General features: G+C 49.4%; 1 protein-coding gene across 1 annotated transcript; it reads left to right on the forward strand.

Annotated features, from left to right (window-relative positions):
• The first annotated feature begins 557 nt into the window (after positions 1-557).
• LOC138829824 (ubiquitin carboxyl-terminal hydrolase 30) lies at positions 558-20,869 on the forward strand. The gene is made up of 13 exons (XM_070026351.1): positions 558-875; positions 3,245-3,354; positions 4,484-4,666; positions 6,739-6,842; positions 8,196-8,294; positions 8,856-8,898; positions 9,979-10,073; positions 14,193-14,252; positions 14,649-14,735; positions 15,518-15,598; positions 15,693-15,912; positions 19,067-19,187; positions 19,598-20,869. The coding sequence occupies exons 1-13, from the start codon at positions 793-795 to the stop codon at positions 19,860-19,862; spliced, it is 1,551 nt and encodes a 516-aa protein (XP_069882452.1). The 5' UTR covers positions 558-792; the 3' UTR covers positions 19,863-20,869.
• The last annotated feature ends 26 nt before the right edge of the window (positions 20,870-20,895 follow it).

A 20,895-nucleotide genomic window follows, 5' to 3' on the forward strand; every position in this document is an offset into this window, starting at 1 on the left:
TGCACGCTAGGCAAGCGCTCATTTCCAGCCATTTTTTTTTTTTTTCAATTGGAGATAAGAGTCTCACAGAGTTTCCCGCCGGGGGCTGGCTTCGAACCATCATCAGATCGCACTCCTGCAGTAGTTAGGATGACGGGCGTGAGCCCCCCCCCCAATCTGCCCCCCACCAATCTGTCCCCCCATCTGCCCCCCCCACCAATCTGCCCCCCCCTTCTTGTCTTAAACACGTTACTCGGAAGACGCCGGGTCTCTCAGTGTCTGAGGTTCGCGGTAACGCGCGGGCGGGTGCGGGAAGCGCGCGTGAGGAGCGTGGCCGCGGGACGTGGCGGCCAGGAGGTTGGGACTCGGGGAAGAGCTCCGCTCTGCAAGCTATTTACAGCCTCTCGACACGGAAAAACGGCAGCGGAGGCCCGACCCCACTGACCGGAGAAGACCCTTCCTCTCCGCACCGAAACGTCTCTGCGGAGCAGCGGCGCCTCGGCCTCGGCCGGGGGAAAGCGGGCCTCCGAGGCCGCGGGGCCTCCCTTGGCAACCGGCAGCGGCTCCCGTTGCTAAGGGGAAAAAGGAACCGCGGAGACGCGGGTTCGTCAGCTATTCTTCTCCGGCGGGAGTCACTTCCGGTCCTCTCGGGAGCTTGTCCTCCGGGCTATCTTTTCCCTCCTCCCCGCCCCCCCTCCCCTCCCGAGGAGGTGGGGTCGTAACTGCGGGTTCCGCCGCCTGGGGAGCCTCGGGAGCGGTCACGGAGGCGGCGGGGACGGCGGGGACGGCGCCTGGCCTCCGGCGGGGGCCACCATGCTGAGCTCCCGGGCCCAGGCAGCCATGACCGCGGCTGACAGGGCCATCCAGCGCTTCCTGCGGACCGGGGCGGCGGTCAGGTGAGCTTCAGGGGGCGGGGCGGGGCGGCCGGAGACGCCCGGGCCCGGGGGCGGCCTTTCCACACGCACCCGCGTCGATGTCACCGGGCCGAGGACTCCGAAGCTCCTGGGTCCCGAAGGGTCGGAGGAGGCCCCGAGGAAGGAGGGTGACGCCACTCTGGGTCCCCAGCCCTGCGGCGGCACCAGTTGGGTCTGTACCCCTCGAGGCCTCTCGCCGCCCCCCCCCACCCCCTCCTGCGTTGCCTTCTCCATCCTGTCAGTGGCCCCGGACTTCGAAGCTCCCGAATTCTATCAGCGCCCCCTAAGCCTGTCGAGACCCCTCCGTCTTCTTAGGATACCCGGATCCTTCTGGGCTTCCCAGTCATTGTCACTGCACTGACCCGGGGCTCCTCAATCCTGCCTCGGTTCTCACAATCATGTAAGTGTCCCAGGCCTGCAGACCCATCTTGTCAGGACCCCCCCCCCATTCCTGTTGTCGCCCCCACCCCATTCTGCCAAGAGGGATCTCCACGTGTGCACGCCTCCACAACCCCCCCACCCCCAGTCCTGCTTACAATTTCAGGCTCTTTATTCCTTCCAGGACCCCATTGTCCGCATCTCTAGTCCTGTCACAGCCCCCATTTCTCTCCTCCTATTCACCTTCCCAAGAGCCGCAGGCTTCAGAGCTGAGCGTCACACCCCTATTGCTGACTGACCCTAGATGCCAGAGACCTGTGGCTCAGATTGGCTTCCTCTGGAACTAGGGCAAAATAGCTTCTTATGTAGGACTGAAAGCCTGTTCTGGACCTTGATTTCAAGGTGGGGATGTGGGCCAAGACATCGGGCCTGAGGCCCCACAACATACTGGAGAGCTGATCAAGATTTCTTTACCTCCAATTCCTACATCTCCTCCTGGTGTTAACTTTGGATAGGAATGGAATTTCCAGACTGTCTGGTGGCTCACACCTGTAATCCAAGCTACTCAGGAGGCTGAGATCTGAGGATCATGGTTGAAAGCCAGCCCAGGCTGAAAAGTCCTTGAGACTCTTGTCTCCAATTAAACATCAAAAGGCCAGAAGTGGAGCTGTGGCTCATGTGATAAAGGGTCAGCTTTGAGTGCAGATGTTAAGAGAAAGTGCCCAGGCCTGAGTTCAAGCCACAGTGCAAACTAGTGCATGCATGCACGCACATACATGTACACATGTATCCCCCCCAACACACACAGAATGAAGTTTCCAGAGCCTTTCTTTGTTCCCTGAGGTTTTCACTTATACTTGGACAAGTTCTATCTCCCTTCCTTTCAAATCTGTATCTTTCAGTTTTCCTAGTGGAGAGAGGAGAGAGAGAGAGAGAGAGAGAGAGAGAGAGAGAGAGAGAGAGAGAGAGAGAGAGAGAGAGAGAGAGAGAGAGAGAGAGAGAGAGAGAGAGAGAGTGTGTGTGTGTGTGTGTACTGGTTTTGGGGCTTGAACTCAGGGTCTCATGTCTAGCACTGTACCACTTGAGCCACAGCTCTACTTCAGCCTTTTGCTGGTTGCATGGAAGTAAGAGTGTTATGGACTTTCCTGCCCAGACTGGCTTTGAACCATGATCCTCAGCCTCCTCAGTAGCTGGAATTACAGGTGTGAGCTACCAGTGCCTGGCTCCCTAGGGAACTTTTCATGGCTTTAATCCAGACTTTGAACTTGGATTCAGATCCAACTTGGATTCAGATCCACATTCGTTCACTCTGCCAAGTTTTCTGTGTCTCCCAGCTCCCTCCTCTTTCAATATAATAGGACGTACATCCTTGGGATTGAGTGAGTTTGTTGGTTTTGTTTTGTTTTTGTTTTCTAGTTTCTTAATTCAAGGTTTCACTGTATCTCACACAGGTCTCGAACTTTCAATCTTTTTGTCTTCACCTCTCCAGGGCAGGGATTATAGGCATACACCAACACACCTGGCCTTTGGGGTTGTTGTGAGGAGAGCTAAGATGATCACAGTGCTTGAAATAGTATGAACCTTAAGTTTAGGGTCTGATTAGATTTTTTTTTGCACCAAGCAGGGTTTAATTAGATTTGAAAACACTTCCAGGGCTGTAGCATGTCAGTGGCAGTCTTCTTTAATTCCCAGCCACTTCTGTGCAGGTACCTTGTGAAAAGCAAGGTGACACATTAAGAAATCTGAAGAGTAACTCCATGAATGAACTGGAGTCATTGTACTTGCAAGTGTGGTAGCTAGTATTTATTAAGTGTTTAAAGACACAGTCCAATTTCTGTTCATTTACTTTAACATAAACACAGGTAAAGGGTTGACTGGTTATTTTTTTGACAAAATATTATTCTCTAACTGTATGTATACCCATACCCTGGATTTGTGATGGGAGAGGACAGTGAACATGTTTTCTTTTCTAGATATAAAGTCATGAAGAACTGGGGTGTTATAGGAGGAATTGCCGCTGCTCTTGCAGCAGGAATATATGTTATTTGGGGTCCCATTACAGAGAGAAAGAAGCGTAGAAAAGGTAAGAATTGGGCCAGCATGTAATGGTCTGTGCATTTGACGCAAACCCCTTTTGTTTGGGAGCAGTACAGAAAGCTGGGGAGTGGGTCGTATTTTGTTCTCGTGTATCCTCATCTAGGACTTGGGTCTGTGAAGTAGTACTTTTACATTGTCTCGTGATTTTTCTACCCTGTAGTAAAAGGACATCTATTCTAGCCTTTTTCCAGACTTGGGTTTAGGGAATGTGTTGTAATGACATATTTCAAGTGGCTTAATTGTTCTCATTCAGATGGCAAGTGTGTTTTCAGTAGTTCAGCTGACTAATTATGTCATGCATTTGTGGTTTCTCTGAGTCCCTGCTAGCAGCTAGCCAGTAAAAACCAAGTTAGTTTCTTCATTCATTAAAAAAATTTCATTTCCTTATTTTTTTTAAATGTCCTGTGTTGTAAATACTACTCTACTTAACATTGACTCAAATTCAGTTGAAGAAAGAAAGAAGAACGAAAGGGATGGAAAAGAAAAAAAAAAAGAAGGGATAGAGGTAGCCAAATTCGATCACGGTTCAATTTGAGGGAGGTTATAATGAGATTCACTATAAATTCTCATGCATGTTGGAGAGCTTTGATATTACAAGTTGTTTTTTTTTCTCAGCCAAAGAGGGAAAGGTAGCAGATTCTGTTGATCACAGCAGAGCAAGGGGTCAGAATTGGTGGAGTTTTGCCTTCCTCTTGTTCTCCTGAAAGAACAAAGTCATTGTTCTTGGACCCACAACAGAGCAATTGTTTTGTGTTCTGAGAAACATGGCTGTTACTGAAGAGGAGACAGTGAGAGAATGAGGGAGGGAAAGAGAGAAGATCTGGTTTACTTTTTTCAGATGGTTAATGATAAACCAATCTGTGCCAGATACCCCATGGGCTTCAGAGTAAACACATAGCTGAGACCTGGCCCTCTGTCACTTAAAATCTGAAGGAGAATCAGGACCCAGGTTGGCCCAGGCAGAATGCCTGACCCAGATCTCTGTGGCAAACGATCTACTCAGATTAGGATTCCAGATTTAAGGTCACACTGCAGAACCTCAGGTACCAAACAGGAGAAAAGAGGAGATTGCTCCATGGCCATGTGCTGTCCTCCCCATCTGCATTTTTTTTCAGGGCTCGTGCCTGGCCTGGTGAACTTAGGGAACACCTGCTTCATGAACTCCCTGCTGCAGGGCCTGTCCGCCTGCCCCGCGTTCATCAAGTGGCTGGAAGACTTCACCACCCAGTACAGCAAGGACCAGAAGGAGCCCCCGCCACACCAGTACCTGTCCCTAACACTGCTGCACCTCCTCAAAGGTACAGGGGGGCTCGAATGGGATCATAGGCATGGTCACAGAAGCCCGGGTGGCAGGTGACGAAAAGGGTGAATGGCTTGATTGTAGGAAGGATCAGGTGGGTCATCATGGAAAAACACTGAGACACCAGTAGATTAAAAGGTTTGTGGGTTTTTTCTTTTGTTGTTGTTGTTGTTGTTTGCTCAAGGCTAGCCATGACTTCACTTCCAGCTTTTTAGTGGTTCATTGGAGGTAAGAGTCTCATGAACTTTTCTGTTCAGTCTGGTTTTGAACCACAATCCTCAGATCTTAGCCTCTTGAGTTGCTAGGATTACAGGTGTGAGCCACCAGCGCCTGCCCTTCATTCACTTTTGTAGCTGTATGGCATCTGCTTAGTTTTCTGCATCTTCACAAAGAGGCTGTGGTGAGCTTCTTTTACTCACAACTGCTCATGCCCATAAGCACATTTCTTTAGCAGATCCTGAAAAAGCCAGTTGCTGTATTGTAGGTAAAAAATGGTTAGCAGATTTTGCCATGTTGCCCCATAGCCTGTGAGTCAAAATTAGGCTAAGGGAGACATTGGACTTCTTCTTGGATGAAAGAAGTGAATGGAAGAATTGCTGAAAGAGCGGCTGGAGGAAGGGAAGTGCAGTTCCTTTCTCAGTTCTGCTCCCTTGGTCCTGAAGGGTAAAGGGCCAGCCCTGGCCTGCCTACCTTCATGTGCCACACTTCATTCAGGCTTTCCTAGCACCAGCTGCCCACATGGCCACACTCAGGGCTGAGGATGGAGATCGATTGGGCAGATTGCATCTGAAGTATATAAAGGACTCTCTCCTGTCCACTGACTGTAAATCAAAGCCTGGGGAGGCAGTTTGTGTGGGGAGTCATTGAGCTTACAGACACTGCTGAGAGGGCAGGCCCTGCTTCTTTATCTCCCAACATACCAGTAGCGGAGTATGTGATCAGCATCAGGAGCCCACACTCTGCACCCTGTGGGCCATATGTAGGGCCCTTGTTTTCACTTATAAAGTTTTATCAGAGCTGGGCACCAGTGGCTTAACACCTGTAATCCCCGCTACTCAGGATGCTGAGATCTGAGGATCGTGGTTCAAAGCCAGGAAAGTGTGTGAGACTGTAATTTACAATGAACTAGAAGTGGGGCTATGGCTCAAAGTGGTAGAGTGCTAGCCTTGAGTGAAAAGCTCAGGGACAACAGCCAGGCTCTGAGTTCAAGCCCCATGACTGACCAAAAAAAAAAAAAAGGTTTTTATCAGGGCATAGCAACACTCCATTGCTTATGTGTTATCTGTGGCTGTTTTGTACTACAGCCACTGAGTTGAGTAGTTGTATAGACACATATAGCCCATTAACAATACAATTAGTTATAAGACTAACCCCTGATCTAGATGTGATCATCAACTTATAAGCCTACCAAGCTCCCTCTTTTTTATCATTCATTAATTCATTTATAGACCAGGCAGTCTCCTAATGGCTCAAATGATTCTTCCTCCTTCCCCTTCCTAGTAGTTGGCACTACAGGTGCATACCATCATGCTGGTCAAACTTTTACTTTATTATTTGTTCATTAGATTTGTTTCTACTTTTTGATTGAAAAGTAAAGCATTCAGCAACCCTGCTGGCTGCCCTATGTAGCTAACACCCTGTGCTGGGATCATAGAGATAAAAATACAAGCAAAGACTGAGTTAGCCATGGGAGGGGACTGGGGGCTGAGTTAGGCACTGAGCTGGACTAATGGGATAGGAGGCCCTTTGACCCTGAGGATTGTGAGTTCAGATCATTCAACTCAACATGCATCTGCAAGCAGTACATTTGTATTGATGGTAGTTTAAAGATCCAGAAATCAGTTACTTCATTTGCATGCTACAGTCTCATGGAAGATGAGGTTCGTTCAGCAAACATTCGGTGCTGAATGGCCTGCCAAGCGTTGCCCCAGGCTACCAAGAATGCTGAAGGAGATAGAACTCCGCAGTGAACTTTACAGCTCATTGAAACGGAAGAGGGTGTGCCACATGGGGGCTCTGGTCCGTTCTGCGGGTGACTTTAAGTAATTGTCTTGTCCTTTCTGTGTCCAGCTTTGTCCTGCCAGGAAGTCACTGAGGATGAGGTCTTAGATGCAAGCTGCTTGCTGGATGTCTTAAGAATGTACAGGTGGCAGATCTCATCCTTTGAAGAACAGGTGAGCCCAGCAGGCAGCAGGTTGAACTTGGAGAATCCTTTCCTGCCATGACTGGGATCCAGACCTTACGACTGTCTGGCCCGAGCATACATTTCTGTAACATTTTTGGGCCTGTGTGCCGGCTCTGAGCCCAGGTCTAGAACGTGGTAGGCAGGTGCTCTGCCATCAAGCGACATCCCCAGCTTTCAGCATCAGTGCTCTGGAACCAGAGCATCGACTTCTGACTTCCTGTCATGGAGGAGGTCACACAGCGGTGAGTCGCCCAGTGGATGGGGCATACACAGCAAAGGTCTTTTCAGGTCTTGGCTGACTTGTCATTCAGAGGCTCTTAGAGATCCCCAGGTCCTTTAGAAAGAGGCAAGGACTTCATCCTAGAGAGCCTAGAGGTTTGGGTGACATTGTTTTTTTTCCCCTGCTGGTGTTAGATAACAGGAAAATGTTTAAGGGTAGAGTCAGATCACTGCTGGCCTTTGATCCAGTGTAGTTTAAAAGATCACCATGTGGGACAAGGCCACGCTTGAGGTTGAGTTCTGAAAGCTTGGGAAGCATCGGGAGAGCAGCGTGCACAGATGAGGCCGAGGGAGAGCAGCGGGCATGGCTAAGGCTGAGGGAGAGCGGCAGGAGAGCAGCAGGCAGGACTGAGGCTTTTTTGGCGAGCCTCATCTGAGTTGGTCCTTACAGAGGTGTCTCCTTGTCACACGGTCCAGCAATCCCACTTCTGGGTGTGTGCACACCAAAGGACTGAAAACTGAAACAGGTAATTGTCCTGAGCAGGACCATTCACAAAAGCCATAGCAGTGTCCATCAATGCACCCACAGATCAACAGTGGTGTTGCTGTTGGGGCTAGAACTGCCGCTCAGCTGAGCTACACTGCCAGCCCAGGCTCTTCTAGAATTCCATGTTGTACAGCCTTTAAGAAAGAAGAAAGGGTGGGGACTAAGAAGGTGGCTCAGTGGTAGAGTGCTTGCCTAGCATGCATGAAGCCCTGGTCAGTCCCCCAGTACCACATACACAGAAAAAGCCAAAAGTGGGTGATGGTGATATAATGGAGATAAGGCCAGACGAGTAAAAAAACTGAGCAGGTGGCCTTGTTGATGCGCTTTGCCATGGTTTTGAGGGGAAGTGTTCCCTTGGAGTGGGGTGAGTGAGGGTGTAAAGGTCAGCGCCATCTCAGTAAAGCTGACACAGGCTCAGTCTGTGGCGTGAGGCAGCCCCTCATCCTCCCTGGGTTGAGGACAGAGGTGTCTTGTGGAAGTGTCTTATTCAATGAGGAACACAAATCCTGCCCTGGTTAACTGTCAGGGCTCTGCCTCAGAGGGCGAGGGAGTCCTCTCTGCGCCTCCCATTCACAGGATGCTCACGAGTTATTCCACGTCATCACCTCTTCACTGGAAGATGAGCGAGACCGCCAGCCACGGGTCACACATTTGTTTGATGTCCACTCCCTGGAGGTAAACCATTCATATTTCCAGCACACCAGTCCATGCGTGAATGTGTGTATGCACGTGTGTGTGGTGAGTGCAGGCAGCACAGGCGTCCCCTCGTACGGCTCTTAACCACAAGTGTGAGGTTCACCAGAAATCCAGAGGGGAAAGGAAGCTGTGCGGTTGTATATGGCATACCTGGCCGGCGATGTTAGCTCTTAAGTGTGACTCTCAGCTACGTTTATATTGGCTTTGACAGAACCAGTGTTTTCCTTTCTCCTGCTTACCATAGGGTGTAGAATTGCCGAGTTAGTCCTCTCCTCCTGGGACAATACCATATTCAAGGAGTTGATAACAGCTAACCAGAAAGGGAGGAAAAGAGCAGAGACAGGAGGCAGTTTGATTAAATTCCAGAAAGGAATACAGATACTAGCTGGAGAGGATACATAGGCTACTTTGAGGAATTCAGACTTTGTTGGAAGTTGATTTTGAGGGATGCCGTCAGCCTAGGAGCTCAGAGGTTTTGGGTGGTGGTTTTGGGAGAAAGGAGAGCAGCAGTTTTCAGTCTGTCTCTCTTTATTCCTGCAGCAATCAGAAGGAATTCCAAAACAGATAACCTGCCGCACAAGAGGTACTTGCTCGGGTACTTTTTACATATGTCAATAATTTGCTTGTTTTAAGAAGATCTTGCCTGGCACTGGTGGCTCAGGCCTGTAATCCTGGCAGCTCAGGAGGCTGAGATATGAGGATCACAGTTCAAAGCCAACCCGGATAGGAAAGTCTGTGAGACAGTTATCTCCAATTAACCACCAGAAAACTGGAAGTGGCACTGTGGCTCTTAAGTAGTAGTGCACTAGCCAAAGCTCAAGGCTAGCGCCCAGGCCCTGAGTTTCAGCCCCATGACCACTACCACCACCAACAAAAAAAGGTCTTGGTTTGGAGGTGTGTGCTTTGTTCATTGTTTTGTTCTGCTTTTTGGAGAGACTCCAACTAGCTTAAACTGTGATGTTCCTGCAAAGGAGCTTGTGTTTTTGCAAACACCTGCCAATGGCTTTGTCCATGTTCCTGCCACCCAGCCCTGCCCAGGTTTCTCTGCTTAGACTTCATGTACTGCAGACGAGGATTTTCTTTCCACCTCCTTGGGTTTCGCCACCCAGAAGGAACTGTATGGGCTGAGTCAGCCTTGTCCTCAGCATTTCCACCTTGACCCGCTTTTATTGCCAATCACAGCTCTCACTGGGCACAAGTCCTTGTTCACTGAAGCCATAATACAGTACAATTTGGCACCTGGTCCCTTTGAGCAATAGTAGTAATAAGGAAGAGTTTGAGAGGCCATACTGGGTGCCAGGCATTGCATGGAAGCCTCACCATCCTCGGTGACATTGGCACTGGGGTGCTGGACCCAGCGCTGCCCTGCTCTGGAGGAAGCAGAAAATCCCAGTTCTTCAGACCTTGTTTCAGAGGCGTAGCTCCCTGGCCAGCAGGTTCCCTCATGGCACCCTCCATGGGGCTCCTTCCATTCTATAGAAGCCATGTGCAAGTCCTGGAATACTCCCACGAGGGAGCGGGAGTCTGGGGGTCGCCGGTGAGAGCTCCTCCAGTGTGCTTTGTCTAAGGATGAAGACCTACTAAATACTGGAAAGGAGGCTTAACTTTTGAGGTCGGGGCGAAACATCTAAACATGGCATCTTATGAGCACTTTGCCTTCCAGGGTCCCCTCAGCCCACGTCCAGTCACTGGAAATCCCAGCATCCTTTTCACGGTAGACTCACTAGCAACATGGTCTGCAAACACTGTGAGCACCAGGTAAGAGCACCCCATCCAGGCCGCCTGCGCTTTGTGAGTCAGGACTCTGGGCAGGACTTGCGAGTGCATGCTGACCTCTGTGATGGCCCGGGCCCGCACACCTGATGGACTGTCTGCCCCTCTGGTCAGTGCCGTCATGTCCCGGGCACCTGAGAGCGCCCTTTCACCCCAGGAGCAAGGGAAAGGCTTTTGAGTTAAAGGTTGAGTTTATACTTAACCTAGGGACTGGGATTTTTTAAATGTGTTTTTGATGTTTTTAAATAATTTTTTTTTTTTTGGTTCGGGGGCTGGTGGCTCATGCTTGTCATCCTAGCTACTCAGGAGGCTGAGATCCAGAGGATCTCTCTTCAAGGCCAGCCTAGATAGAAAAGTTCATGAGATTCCATCACCAATTAATCCACAAAAATGTAGGTAGCCAGGCTAGAGGTATGGCTCCAATGGTAGAATGCCAGCTGTGAGACAGCATGAGCCCCTCAGTTGTAGCCCTAGTACCAGCAAAAATAAAGCAATTAAAAAATGTGGGCTGGAAATGTAGCTTAGTGGTAGAGTGTTGAAGCTCTGGGTTCAATTCCACAGTACCATATAAACAGAAAAAGCCAGAAGTGGCACTGTGGCTCAAGTGGTAGAGTGCTAGACTTGAGCAAAAGAAGCTCAGGCACAGAGTCCAGGTCCTGAGTTCAAGCCCCAGGATTGGCAAAAAAAAAAAAAGTGTGTGTGTGTGTGTGTGTGTGTGTGTGTGTGTGTGTGCATGTATATGCACATGCATGTTCACCAATCTTGGGGCTTAAACTCAAGGCTTGGATGCTAGCCCTGAAGTTTTCTGCTGAGACCACTTGAGCCATAGCTCCACTTCTGGCTTTTGGTGGTTAATAGGAGTCTCATGGACTTTTCTGCCTGGTCCGGATTCAACCATGATCCTTTGGCTTTGAACCATGATCCTCAGCTCTCATCCTTGTGAATAGCTAGAATTACAGGTGTGAGCCACCAGCACCTGGCTCTTTAACATTTTTGAGATAAGATCCTGCTATGTAGACTAGTCTGGCCTGAACTTAAAATCCTGCCTCAGCCTCCTTAAGTAAGTGCTGGGTTATAGATGTGCAGCATCACACTGCTAAAATAATGTACTATGGAAAAATTTTAACGTAACACAAATAATGTTACAGAAATTTTGGAATGTCACTTCAATCAATTTTAGAACATGTCCCCCCACGTGCTTCTGCCATATCCCTATTCCCTAGTCCCCAGGTCCGGGCAGCCACTCTTGTGCTTAGACCTCAGTGGACTTTCCTGACCTGGACTTTTCCTATAGTGGAATCCTACTGCGTGCAGCCTTTGGTGTTGGCTTCTCTGGATTAGTGTAAGGTTTTCCAGTTCCTGTGTGTGGCAGCCTGCACGGCTCTTCACTCTATAGAAGCAGTGACAGCAGAAGGTGACCCAGGGGTAATATTAAATATGTGGTGCACACACATCTTGCCCATCATCTGAGGAAAACATCAACACTGTTTCCACTTTGGTACAAGGTTGTTTTTTGTTGTTATTGTTTTGGTTGGTTTTTGTGTCAGTCCTGGGGCTTGAACTAAGGGCCTGTGCACTGTCCCTGAGGGTTTTTTTTTGTTTTTTGTTTTTGTCGGTCGGGGGGCCTGAACTCTGGGCCTGGGCTCTGTAGACCCTCAGCTCTTCGGCTCAAGGCTAACACTCTATCATTTGAGCCACAGTGCCACTTCAGCTTTTTTTGCTTATGTGGTACTGAGGAATCGAACCCAGGGCCTCATGCATGCAAGGCAAGCACTCTTATCACCGAGCCACCTTCCCAGCCCTCCCCGACTTCTTTTGCTCAAGGCTAGAGATGTACCACTTTGAGCCACAGCACCACTTTCAGTTTTCTGATGGTTAATTGGAGATAAGAGTCTCAGGGATTTTTCTTGTCTGTGTTAGCATTGAACCACAATCCTCAGATCTCAGCCTCCTGAGCAGCTAGGATTACAGCTTTGAGCCACCAGGGCTTAGCTTCATCATAGCTTTTTTCACTTCTTTATTGAGGTATAAGTGACTGATAGAAGATGCATATATTTAAGGTGTGCAGAGTAATGATTTAATGTATGCTTATATATACAAATGAACACACCCATCTCCTCACAAGGTCTCCTTTGTCTTAGGTCACTGGGGGCTGGTGCATCTCTTGTAGTTCATTCTCCTTTGTTCCTAGAGTTTGGTCATTTAATGGACCCACCTTCAATTTCACTGGCTCTTTTTCTGTCTCCAATCTCTTTTTAGTGACTATGCTTTTATGAAGTTTCTGTTATTTATTGGTGGTCCTGAGCTTTAAACTCAGGACCTTGTGCCTCATTGCCAACCTTTTCACTTTAGTTAAAGTTGTAATAGGGTCTCACTTTTATACCCAAATCAGCCTGGCCAGCGGTCCTCCTATTTTTGCTTCCTGTGTTCCTGGAGTCACAAATACATGCGGTCCTGCTCAGCTTTTGTGAGTTCAAATGGGATGTCCTGTAGTTTTTGCCAAAGTCTGGCCTTAAACCATGATCCTCATGATCTCCATCTCCCAGGTCCATTTCTTTCTATTTTTTATTTTTTCTTTCTTTTTAATGATTTCTCTGCTGAGATTCTCCATTTGTCCATATACTGTGTAATTTATGTTTCCCTTCAGTCCTTGCTTGAGCAGATCCCGTGTAGTCTCTTACCTCCTTGTCCTTCACCATGTGCCACATTGGATTCCTCTGAAGGAAAATGGGCGTTGTGCTGGAAGCCAGTTAACTTGCCTGGGCTCAGATTCCAAACCTTATCTCCCCTTTCTTGGACAACAGAATGTCCGTTCAGTTGTACCTTCCATTTGCTACCTTACAGCCCTCCGCGGAGTCTTCCCTGAGCATGCTCAGTCCTGTTGTCAGCCCTGAAGCTGGACAGTCTATAAATAGATTTGGGAGCTCGTCCTCCCCCCACCCCCCTTGTTACCTTGGGGATTGCCTTGAGTCTCTACTAGCCCTCGACTCTCAGTTCTAGCAACTCAGTCCTGTGCAAGGGCTGCTTTAGGCCACCCGTCTTTGTGTAGAGTGGGCAGAAATGCCAGGCAAGTCTTACCCATGGAGTCCCCGGGTTTTGGTTTTGTTTTCATCTGAATTGACTTCAATTTTTACCTGCTTTTGGCAGCTCTAGTCACTCAAATAGTTTTGTTTAGTTTCAGACCTCGAAATAGGGGAAACCTAAACTGCTTTTCCATTACCAAAAGCAACAATGCTGACTGTATTTTTTTCATCTGCATTTTGGTAATTAGTGATACAACATGAACATATTGCCACATAATCAGCTTCCTACTATGTTAACTTGATTATCCTAGTTCAGTCTGTGGGCATGCTATAATGTAGTTTATCATTCATTCTCAAGGTGTTTCAGCTCTTCAGAATAATGCTGTGAAGATGACATCTTTGTAGTTTTGTTTCTGATTATATCCACAGGATCAAAACTCCAATCCTGCTCATCAGGATTTTCTTCATAACTCTTTAAGTTCCCAAAGTTGTTTGGCTAGAATTTGCTTATAACTACCTTATGGCTTATTGTTTGTTTGTTTTGATGTTGTTTTTGCCCCTCCTGGAGCTTGAACTCAGGGCCCGGGCACTGTCCTTGAGCTTCTTTTTTTTTTTTTTTTTTTTTTTTGGTCGGTCGTGGGACTTGAACTCTGGGCCTGGGCGCTGTCCCTCAGCTCTTCAGCTCAAGGCGAGCGCTCTACCACTTGAGCTACAGCGCCACTTCCGGTTTTCTTGGAGATAGGAGTCTCACGGTCTCTCCTGCCCAGGCTGGCTTTGAACCGAGATCCTCAGATCTCAGCCTCCTGAGTAGCTAGGATTACAGGCGTGAACCACCAGCGCCCGGCGTCCTTGAGCTTCTTTTGCCCAAGGCTAGTACTCTACCACTTGAGCCACAGCACCACGTCTGGCTTTTTCTGTTTATGTGGTACTGAGAAATCAAACCTACGGCTTCATGCATGCTAGGCGAGCACTCTACTGCTAAGCCACCTTTCCAGCCCCTTACATTTTACTGTTAATTCTCGTGGACACATCTTCCATATGTTGTGTTGAATATAAGTGCTTTCTGGACTTTGTCTTTCAGAGTCCTGTTCGCTTTGACACCTTTGATAGCCTTTCACTGAGCATTCCAGCTGCCACCTGGGTACGTACTGACCTTGGGCTTATTTTAGAGTCTACTGTGAACACAGATCAGTCTGAGAGAACCTGGAAGCATTTTGTGTGCCCCAGGGACTGGGTCTTTCAGACAGTGGTTGGGGCCCTGTCTTACCTATCATCTGTGGCACCATGCCTGATTATGGGTGGGTCATTTTTCTCTTGTTGCACACGTTTTTCAACACATGCACATAACACATTCTCAAGCTCAAACTCAATGTAAAAGTCCACGATGGTTTTCAATGTGGAGCCTTTGAACCTGGAGCCCGTCAGTAGTGGCAGCGTGGGTGCCTTTGTGGTATGTGGTGCCCCCTGCCCTGGCTGACGCTGTCCATGCAGCTGTCCCTGCGTTGTTCGGATTTTCTTTTTCCCTCTCCTCTTTCAGGGTCATCCGCTGACCCTGGACCACTGCCTTCACCACTTCATCTCCTCCGAGTCCGTGCGCGATGTTGTGTGCGACAACTGCACAAAGGTGCGTCCCCTAGCTGACCTGCACTCTGTGGCACCGCCCATATTACCCAGCAGGCCTTCTCAGCCACCGCCATCGCCCCCCGGCGTGGCTTGGCAAGTGGCTATCTGGGGAGTCTTGCTTCCTAGGTTTTTGTGTAAAGGAAAGGCTTTCACGTGCAGCCTGGAGTTGAGATCCGCCCTCTCCAATCTGCTCCAGTCCCCACCATTCCCATTTCTCTCACCTCCTGCTTCCCCCTCTGTAACTGACACTTACTCTCTCAATCGAGAGGAACCATGAGGACAGATTTTTTTTTTTTTTTGTCAATCTTGGAGCTTGAACTCTGTGCCTGGGTGCTGGCCCTCAGTTCCTCAGCTCAAGGCGAACGCTCTACCACTGGAGCCACAGCACCGCTTCCAGTTTTCTGGTGGTTCACTGGAGATAAGAGTCTCACAGACGTTCCTGCCCAGGCTGGCTTTGAACCGTAAACCTCAGATCCCAGCCTCCTGAGTAGCTAGGATTATAGGCGTGAGCCACCAGCACCCAGCAAGACAGAATTTTTGAAGACAGAAAACAAAATAGATTACACGCTGGTAGAGTTCCAGTGTTGATTTTGCTGTCTCCTCCCTCATGGTGACTGTTATTTGACAACCAGGGAGAATCAGTGAAAACAGCTCACAAACAAGGGGTTGGTTTCAGCAGGTAGAGTTGGCTTTAGTAGGTATAACCTCAGCCAGCTCTGGCAACGCCCCTAGACGCCCTGCTCCAGGGATTCTTGTGAAGAAATGCTGTTGCTTGTATTTCAGATCGAAGCAAAAGGAACCTTGAATGGGGAAAAGGTGGAACACCAGAGGACCACATTTGTTAAACAGTTAAAACTAGGGAAGGTGAGCTGAGCCTCCCCTCCCCCACACTCTTGATGGGCCTGTCGGAGGGACTGCTGCCTGTTCTCAGCTCTTTCTGTTCCTCCCTCACCCGCAGCTCCCCCAGTGCCTGTGCATCCATCTGCAGCGGCTCAGCTGGTCCAGCCACGGCACGCCCCTCAAGCGCCATGAGCACGTGCAGTTCAATGAGTTCCTGATGATGGACATCTACAAGTACCGCCTCCTGGGCCACAAACCCAGTCTGCACAGCCCCAAACCCAAGGAGAACCCAGGGCCTGCGTTGGAACTGCAGGATGGGCTGGCAGCCCCCAAGCCAGGTGCTGCCCGCTGGCTGGCTGATGCCTCAGCAGAGAGCAGGCGTCTGGCACAGACAAACCTGGGTCTTTATGCCACGAGCAGTGTATCACCTGGAGTTCAGGAAGGCTACTTGAAGTGGCAGCTTGAATTCTTGAGAAGGGCAGGTTTAGTGTTGTATGAGGGTTTTATTCTTTTTACTATAGAGCTGCCTCCCCAAATATGATTTCTTTTTTTTTTTTTTTTTTGTGCCAGCCCTAGGGCTTGAACTCAGGACCTGGGTGCTGTCCCTGAGCTGCTTCCTCCTCCTTCTCCTCCTCCTCCTCTCTCCTTCCCCCTCCTCTTCTCCTTCTTCCTTCTCCTCTTCTCTTCTCCCTCCTCCTAATTGTTTTTTTTTTTTTTTTTTTTGGTCGGTTATGGGGCTTGAACTCTGGGCTTGGGCGCTGTCTCTGCGCTCTTCAGCTCAAGGTTAGCATTCTACTACTTAAGCCAGAGCGCCACTTCCGGTTTTCTAGTGGTTTATTGGAGATAAGAGTCTCATGGACTTTCCTGCCCGGGCTGGCTTTGAACCAAGATCCTCAGATCTCAGCCTCCTGAGTAGCTAGGATTACAGGCGTGAGCTACTGGCGCCTGGCCCTCCTATTCTTCTTGCTCAAGCCTGGCACTCTGCCACTTGAGCCACAGTTCCACTTCTGGCTTTTTGGTAGTTAAAATTAGAGATAAAAAGTCTCATGGACTTTCCTGCCCAGGCTAGCTTTGAACTGTGGGCCTCAGATCTCAGGCTCCTGAGTTACTAGGATTACAGCTGTGAACCACTGGTGTCAGTTTAACAATGATTTCTTGAAGAGGTTAAAATTATATAGTCATGAGAGACATATTTTAAAAACTGCAGTATAGATGGAGCACTGTGTGGAGAAAACCAAAAATTGCTTCACATCATTCCAGGGAACTTTTTTCTTTCTCTCAAGACCATCATCCCTCTTATAGAAGAAATATGGGGAGGAAAGGGCCTGGCTAATGACCACTGAACATTTTACTGAGTTGACATGGATTTATTGGTTGTGTGTGTGTGTGTGTGTGTGTGTGTGTGTTTGCTTGTGTGTGCACGTGCGTGCTGGTACCGTGACTTGAACTCAGGCTTTAGCATTCTTACTCTGCTTGCTTGTACTCTTGAGCTGAGCCTCCAGTCTGGCTTTTTGCTGGTTAATTGGAGATGGAGTCTTGGAGATATTTTTGCCCAGGTTGGTTTCAAACCTGGATCCTCTGATTTGAACCTCCTGAGTCACTGAGATTACAGGTGTGAGCCACCAGCACCTGACTTTGAAATGGCTTCTTTACTGAATCACTGCTCTGTCCCATTCTGTTGCCACCCTCACCTGGGTTTCGCTGGTAAGTGGGGTCTCAGTCCTGTCCTCCCTCGGTCTACTGATGAGAAATTGATTTCCACACAGGGAACAAGCAAGACTTGACAAATGGAAGATCTGGCCTAGACTGATATTTTAAAGCTAGTGTCTGCTACACACTGCCCTTCAGAACTATAGATGAGGAAAACCTGCTGCCTTGCAGGGAGCGTCAGGACTGTCTTCCTGCGCCCGCTCCTTTGCTGACACGGCGTCCCTGGCCCCTTGTGGTGTCATGCCCCTCCAAGCGCGTGGCCTGGCCAGACAGCTTTTCAGGGAGACTTCATTTGCTCTTTCTCATCACGTCCTTAGGCTACTGTGGGGACAGCTGAGGTGGGCAGGCATGGGATGAGGAGGGGAGTTAGCCCTTGGCTCTTACTTTAAACCAAAGACCTTTTCACCATGATTTCCTCCTCTCCCAGGCTTGGGTACAGATCTGCTAATGGTCAGAACTCAGTGGCTGTGGGCAAAGTTAGTCACAGTAATTACTTGGTTTATGAGGCCCCAGGTGTGAAAACGGAAAGGAAGAGTATGTGGATGTCACCTTGATTTTTAAAGTATTTTTCTTATAATGTGGGGCCTTGGCCAGGCTAGCCAAATGCTCTACCACAAAGCTATGTCTCCAACCTGTGGTTTTTAGGTTCTCACTGTGTAACTTAAGATGGCCTGGAGCTCATTGTGTAGCCCAAGATCTCATTGATCTTCCTGCTTTTATCTTCCTGAGTGCTGGGATTACAGGCATGCACCACCATGCTTGGCTTGCCTTTGTTTTGTCTACAGTCCTAAAGGTTTGCTTGCTGTTAACATTAGTATTCCTTAGAAAGATGACAGAATTCCAGAGATGGCAGTGCTTCTCGGCGTGGAGCAGTGAAGAGTGCTGGGAATGTTCAGTGTTGGTGGTCTCCTGGGAAAGTAGTGCTACTTGGCATGCATGGGGGAGGCAGATACTGTCTAGGGGTGCTGCAGGACACTCTAGATACGCAGCCCCCCGTGAAGCCAGTTAAGGGGCTGCTTGCCCCTGCTGAGTCGCTGGCCAGCAAGTGTCTGGGGGCACAGTGGGGACGTCAGAGCGGCAGCAGGGAGGGGGCCCCATGCTTTTCTCCTGTTTGCAATTAAAATAGTTGGGACAAAAAGGGAATTTTGGTAACCATCTTACTCCAAAATGTAGTCTTTTCTCTACAGCCTTATAGAGAGATCATTTTCAAGGAAATCATGAGACTTTTTTTTTTGGGGGGGGGGGGATCCGGTCGTGGGGCCTGAACTCTGGGCCTAGGCGCTGTCCCTCAGCTCTTCAGCTCAAGGCTAGCGCTCTACCACTTGAGCCACAGCGCCACTCCCGGCTTTTTTCTTTTTGCTTATGTGGTGCTGAGGAATTGAACCCAGGGCTTCAGGCATGCAAGGCAAGCGCTCTACCACTGAGCCACCTTCCCAGCCCGTCATTTTTTAAGGAAATCAAAACCATGTGTTTGGCTGGGCACTGAGGGCTTACACCTGTAGCTACTCAGGAGGCTGAGATCTGGGGACTGTGATTTGAAGCCTTCCCAGACAGGAAAGGCTAGGAGACTCTGACTTCCAGTTACCCACCAAAAAAGCTGGAAGTGGGGCTGTGGCTCAAGTGGCAAAGCCTTAGCCTGGAGCAAAAAAACTCAGAGACAGCACCCAGACCCCGAGTTCAAGCTCCAGGCCCGGCACAAAAGAAACCACACAAAAACCCCATGTGTTTGTTCCCCCAGAGCCACTGCTAATTTTCACTGATTCCGGTCTTTTTCTCTTGCAGTTCTGAATCAGCCAGGGGCTGCCAAAACCCAGATTTTTATGAATGGCGCCTGTTCCCCGTCTTTATTGCCAGCCCTGCCACCCCCAGTGCCCTTCCCTCTCCCGGTGGTTCCTGATTACAGGTGAGCCAGGCAGTCAGGACGCTGCCTGCAAGCAGCTTTTCACCGACGAAAATGTAGACAGTTATTTATGACATGTTGCCCAAGATGAAGGTAACTTGAACAGTAAGGATTAGCAAAAATCTATTGACATGCATATATACGTGTGCATATGTATACAATGCAAAGAAATGTTTGTTTTTTGGGATACCACTTAAGCAATCACATCTTCAGCCATCTCCTGGGTAACAATGTGTGTACAGATATACCCCATGCACGCATACACATGCCATACTACACACAGATGCTTGTGGAAGGGCGGGATGTGGTTGTGTAGCTTGCTGTGTGGGATGTGGTGTGCCGTGTGGGATGGGTTCATTTTGTCTGCAAGGCCTTGTGCTCACCAACCCCTGGCATTTGTTCCCGCCCTTCAGCTCCTCCACTTACCTCTTCCGGCTGATGGCGGTCGTCGTCCACCATGGAGACATGCACTCTGGACACTTTGTCACCTACCGCCGGTCTCCACCTTCAGCCAAGAATCCGCTTTCCACCAGCAACCAGTGGCTGTGGATTTCCGACGACACTGTCCGCAAGGCCAGCCTGCAGGAGGTCCTGTCCTCCAGCGCCTACCTGCTGTTCTACGAGCGCGTCCTATCCCGGATGCAACAGCAGGGGCAGGAGTTCAGGTCTGAGGAGTGACTTCCCCAGCCCTGAGCCAGGGCCCAGGGCACGGTCCACACTGTGCAGGACAAAAGTAAAGGCGTGCCGTGTGTGGCCACACGCACGCTCGTGTGTGTGTGTGTGTGCACCCGGCCCCTCTTAGACCTTCAGCTTTCTGTGTGTTGGAAGGGCAGTGCCACGTGGGAGCCAGCCCCGAGCAGCTCCACCCGGGCACACTGAGAGTGTCCCTGGGTTAGGACAGCGTGCCTGCCTGCGTGCGTGCGTACAGCGTGTCTTTTACTCATCCGATACAGGTAAATGAAGAACCTGGATTCCGGAAGCCACCTTTTCTATATTGTAACCTGCAGGTGTCCACAGAGAAAGAATTGCCTCTGTGTCACCCCTGGCTGTCAGCATAGATCCCGTATTTTTAATAAGTAGACCCACACAAATTGTTGACAAGAAATAGCAAAATTATTAAAGGCAACCATTTAGAAGAAAAAGTGCCTTCCACTTTCGATTGCTTCTGCAGCCTGTCCCTTGTGAGTAGACATGTCCTCTAGGCACCCATGTGCCTCAAGAGGTGTCTGGGGCACCCCGCCCCAGCCCCCTTCCCCCCAGCCTTTCCATGCTGCAGCTGCATTCATAGCTGGGACTCATCTGCAGATTGGCCCCGGGAGCCAGCGGGGCATTGTCCACTGTGTTGGCAGTTCATTGGGAGATGCTTATGTGCTGGCTTTTTCCCCTTCATACACCGGGCTGGGAGACTGGAGGGTAATTTATTATAAAATTAGGTTAGCCAGCCTCACGCAGTGTCTCAGCATCTGTGTAACACCTACAACTATACGTGGCAAAGTTAAGCAGCAGTAGTTAAAGCTTCAGCCATGGCCCTTGCGGAGCTCTGAGGCTCTAGAAAAGGAGCCGGGGCAGCTGGAGAGCTGATTGAGAAGGAAGGGTGCTGTCAGGCCTCGTCTCTCTCTGGACCTGTTTTCTCATCTGTAAAGCAAAGGGTGTTTTAAAGGCCCATAAAATGTCATGTGCTGCCATTTGGTTCTGGGTCCTTATTCTAAAT

This window comes from Dipodomys merriami, unplaced genomic scaffold, assembly GCF_024711535.1.
Source record: "Dipodomys merriami isolate MVZ:Mamm:240054 unplaced genomic scaffold, mDipMer1.0.p SCAF_177, whole genome shotgun sequence".
NCBI classification, from domain to species: Eukaryota; Metazoa; Chordata; class Mammalia; order Rodentia; family Heteromyidae; genus Dipodomys; species Dipodomys merriami.